This window comes from Condylura cristata, unplaced genomic scaffold (assembly GCF_000260355.1).
Source record: "Condylura cristata isolate star-nosed mole 26May11 unplaced genomic scaffold, ConCri1.0 scaffold00011, whole genome shotgun sequence".
Classification (NCBI taxonomy): Eukaryota; Metazoa; Chordata; class Mammalia; order Eulipotyphla; family Talpidae; genus Condylura; species Condylura cristata.
Window position 1 is genome coordinate 27,834,802 of NW_004567112.1, and position 3,749 is coordinate 27,838,550.

General features: G+C 58.0%; 1 protein-coding gene across 1 annotated transcript; it reads right to left on the reverse strand.

The window, feature by feature from the left end:
* Positions 1–804: 804 nt before the first annotated feature.
* On the reverse strand, positions 805–3,293 carry ADIRF (adipogenesis regulatory factor). Its single transcript, XM_012723411.1, has 3 exons — positions 3,143–3,293; positions 1,211–1,285; positions 805–1,006 (listed from the first exon to the last, which is right to left on the reverse strand). Exons 1-3 carry the CDS (start codon positions 3,201–3,203, stop codon positions 900–902), a joined length of 243 nt encoding a protein of 80 aa, XP_012578865.1. The 5' UTR covers positions 3,204–3,293; the 3' UTR covers positions 805–899.
* Positions 3,294–3,749: the final 456 nt, after the last annotated feature.

Consider the following 3,749-nt stretch of genomic DNA (forward strand, 5'->3'; position numbering starts at 1 on the left):
GAGGGGGTGGAATGGGTTTGCAGCCGCCGACCCCCCCACCAGGGACTGGCCTGACAAAGACGCCGGCCTTGGTCGCGGAACAGAAAGTTCTGGCGCGTCCGGAAGCGTCAGGGTGCCCCCGGGAGGGCTCTCCCGCACAGATCCGCGCACGCACACTTCGGGGTTCCCAGAATTTCACCCCCACGAGCACGGCCCCGTGCGCCGTAGGCCCCGCCCCGGGGGCGTGTCCCGGGCGGGGCTTCTTTCCGCGGCGGCGCACAAAACTGCCGGTAGCCGGGGCGTGGCGGGGCTCTGGGCGCGGCTTCGCCTGGTCCTCCCGGCCGGGTGACTCAGGCGGTGCGGCGATCGCACAGATCCCCGCGGGGTGGAGAAGCAGTGGCCGGAAGCCCGGCTCCTGTGACTCCGCGTCGAAGTGCTCGCGGGCGTCGGGCTGTGAAATGCCCTGATGCTCCCATTCTCCTGGGAGAAGTTCCGGAGTCCACGACCCAGGAAACTCCGCGTGCTTCCCACCCCCGCACCCAGAACTGAGCCCCTACAAATGTGGGAGCTGAATTTCTGCCTCCCTGGAGGGGTGGGGTTTCTGGAACGGAGGGAGCGACTTTGGAATGGGGGGCTGGAGCTGGTTACTGAATTGAGCGCAGGAGAGACGCGAACCGAGCTAGGGGCAGTGGAGACGCTGGGAACCGAGTTCTTGAACTGACCTTATGGTTTCCGAATTTGAGTTCTAGGACGCTGCATATGGGGCTGGGTTTGGGGTTTATGGGCTCTGCATTTGGCAGGGAAGAAGGAGGGAGGACAAGGACACGCGGTAGGAGTATGTGCTTTAATGAGGTGGCAAGCCCAAGGAGCGGCCAACGACGGGGGGCATGCCTGGAGGAGAGTCACCCAAGTCTTTCCTGTCATTTGGTGAGGCCGAATTTTTTCCCGAAACCCGAGAAACTCTCAGAGGCCTGGTTAGCAGTCTTGTCGACGGTTTCCTGCGTAGTCTTGACCACGCGGTCCATGGCTAGGGAAGAAAGGAAAGGGCAGGTGAGGGTGGGACCCGGGAACCAGAACCCTGCAGGGTTAGGCCCAGGGAGTGGCCTCCAGACAACTTGGGCAGAGGGGCGGCAGAGTAGAGGACGTGTTTGTGCAAGGACAGGATGGGATGAGACAGAGTTGCTGTCTGCTCTCCTCTCCCCAGCCCCACCAGACCACCAGACCACCAGACCTTTCTGTCCCGCCTCTGTGGCTTGATCCATCACTTGCTGGGCTGCTGCTCCTGCCGCGGCTCCTGCTGCAGTCACTGGAAAAGAGAAATGTGACCTTTAGTTCCTGTGAGGCACCATCAACCACAGGGGTCCACCTTAGCTGTCCCCCCATTGGCCCTAGAGTATTCTTTCTCAGTAGCATTTGAGGTAAGGCTTCTTGACCACAGCCAGTGAGGTGCAAGAGCCCTTTCCATGCCTCTGGGGAATTGTTTATTTATAGACTCTGGGCACCTCCCTTCTGGCCTACTTCTCTTCCCATCTCAAGGTTTGTGAGAAAATGAGCCTCAGAGGAAGGAAGGCAGGGCAAGGCCAAGCTGGAGCTGGCATCTGCTGTGGCTGCTGCTGGGCATGGCACAGGAAAAACCAGGCCCCCCTGAGTTAGTAACTCCTCCCCAGAAGCCTGAATTCCCACTTTTAGTGCATCCACAGGCCACTGAGGCCCCAAACATTTCAAGGCCCTCTCATTACCTCCCCTCCTGTGTCTGTCTCCAGGGGGCAATGAGTAAAGATGCCAGTGCCTCTAAGGGTGAACAGCCTACAGCATTAGGAAACAGGTGCAGACAGGAGGTGTCTTCCACCTCCCCCCACATTGGTGGTGCAGAGAGTTAAAATGCAGCACTATGAAGCTGTCCCCAGCCACTGAGGCACAAGTTCAATCCCCAGCCAGGGACCTGAACCCCATGGCACGGCAGACCTCTCTTGACTCACCCACTGCTCCCCTCAGCAGTGTACTTCAGTGGATCCACCTGTTCTTCTCCCCACTCTGTCTTTGGTGAATCCTCTCACACACACCCCCAACTCCCACCCCACACCACTGGCTTGTATCCTAGTTCTTGTGTGCATACATACATAAATAAATAAATAAAAAAGAAAGGAGGTGCCTTCCAAAGTCAAGCCTTCTTTGTGCCACACTCTGTGCCTGTGGGAATAGGTTTCCCAGGGGCTCCAGGCAGACAGGTGACTCTGGACTGGGAGAGTCCAGTCTGACTCATCCTTGCTGCTGAGCAGGAAAGGGCCTGCAGAAGGGGGTCAAGCAGACTCTGGATCTGCTGCTTATAGAGACCTCTGGGGTTCTTCTCTGGTATAGCCAGCAGGACCACAAAAAAGGTTACAGATGGGAGAGTGTGGCCCAGAAGGAAGGGTCCTGTAGACTTCCTGGTAACATTTTAGTTTGAGTGGTAACTGTGGGCTTTTCCTGGGGGACTGTCAAGGAGGGGGCTTGGGTGTTTGTTGACCAAGATGTGTGCGGGACAGATTGGGTATTGTAATCCCAACGGATGCTGAGCTGGGCACTGGAAGCTGATGCTGGTAAGCCTGGGGTCTCTTCACCCTCCTTGCCCCCTCCCATCAACCCCTTCCCAACCAGGTCAACTCAGGTCTGAGGAAGAGAAAAAAAATAAGGCTGGGGACCTCCCCTGCAGGGGGTGAGGCCCTCTGGGTGAGGGACTGTAAGGACACAATTATTTTGGAGGAAGTGGGAAGGAGTCAGGCTCAAAACCAAGGCCAGTGGGGCATTCATAGCTACTTCCCCCCCCTTGACAGATCCAGTGCCCCTCACCCACATGGGCAGAGGTGGACCTCAGTGAGACAGAGTCCTGAGGATTATACTCTTTCCTTGGACCTCCTCCCTCCCCTCAGGACCTGGCTGGGGTAACTACAAGGGAGGCAGGCGGCAGAGACTCCCACTGCTAGCCTCCTCCACAGCCTCTGGCGATGCTCTGTAGTCTGGGGAGGCACAGCAGTTTCTCCAGTTCCCTTAGGGATCACAGCCCCTGACCTTGTCTGAGCAAGCATCCTTTAGGGTCCCTGCCTCTCAGGGGAGACGAACCCGAGTGGCTTCTGCCCCAGTGCGCCCTGCTAGGGCCTGGCCCGGGGATGCCCCCTGTCCTCACCCGCTTCCTGAGCAGCTCCCTCCACTTGCTTCTTGAGGTCCGGCAGTCCCTTGTTGGCCATAGCTGTGGTGTTTTTCAAGGTTGTCAAGGATGGCAGCAGCAACGTTGAACTCTGCTCACAGAACCACTCAACTGGAGCATCAGCTACGGTTTTTAAGGCGCCCCAGGGCCGGCCCGCCCTGCGGGGGACCAAGGGGGGGGGGCAGGGCGGTTCCTGGCAGACAAGCTCAGGGGAGTGGCTGGGCCCTGCTCCAGACTCTGTCAACCTCCAGCACATCCTGGCCTCAGGCTGGCAGAGGTGGGAAGGGGGCACACGCAGAGGGGGCCATGAGTTTCCAAAGAGGAGCTAGGGGCTGCAGAAGAGCCGGTCAGGGATCCAGAGAAGGGCTGTGGGCAGGAGAGGCACACATCTCCCAAACTCGGCTAGACTGCCTTCTGTTCCTGACCTCGAGGTCATCTCAAGACTGGAGTTGAAAATAATAGCAATTGCCTTTCACTGAGCAGCACTGCTGCAAGGCTTTACAGCCTCCTGTGTAAGCTTTACAACAACTTGGAGAATTATATGCTATCAGTTTACAGGAATAAACTGAGGCACAGAAGGATGAAC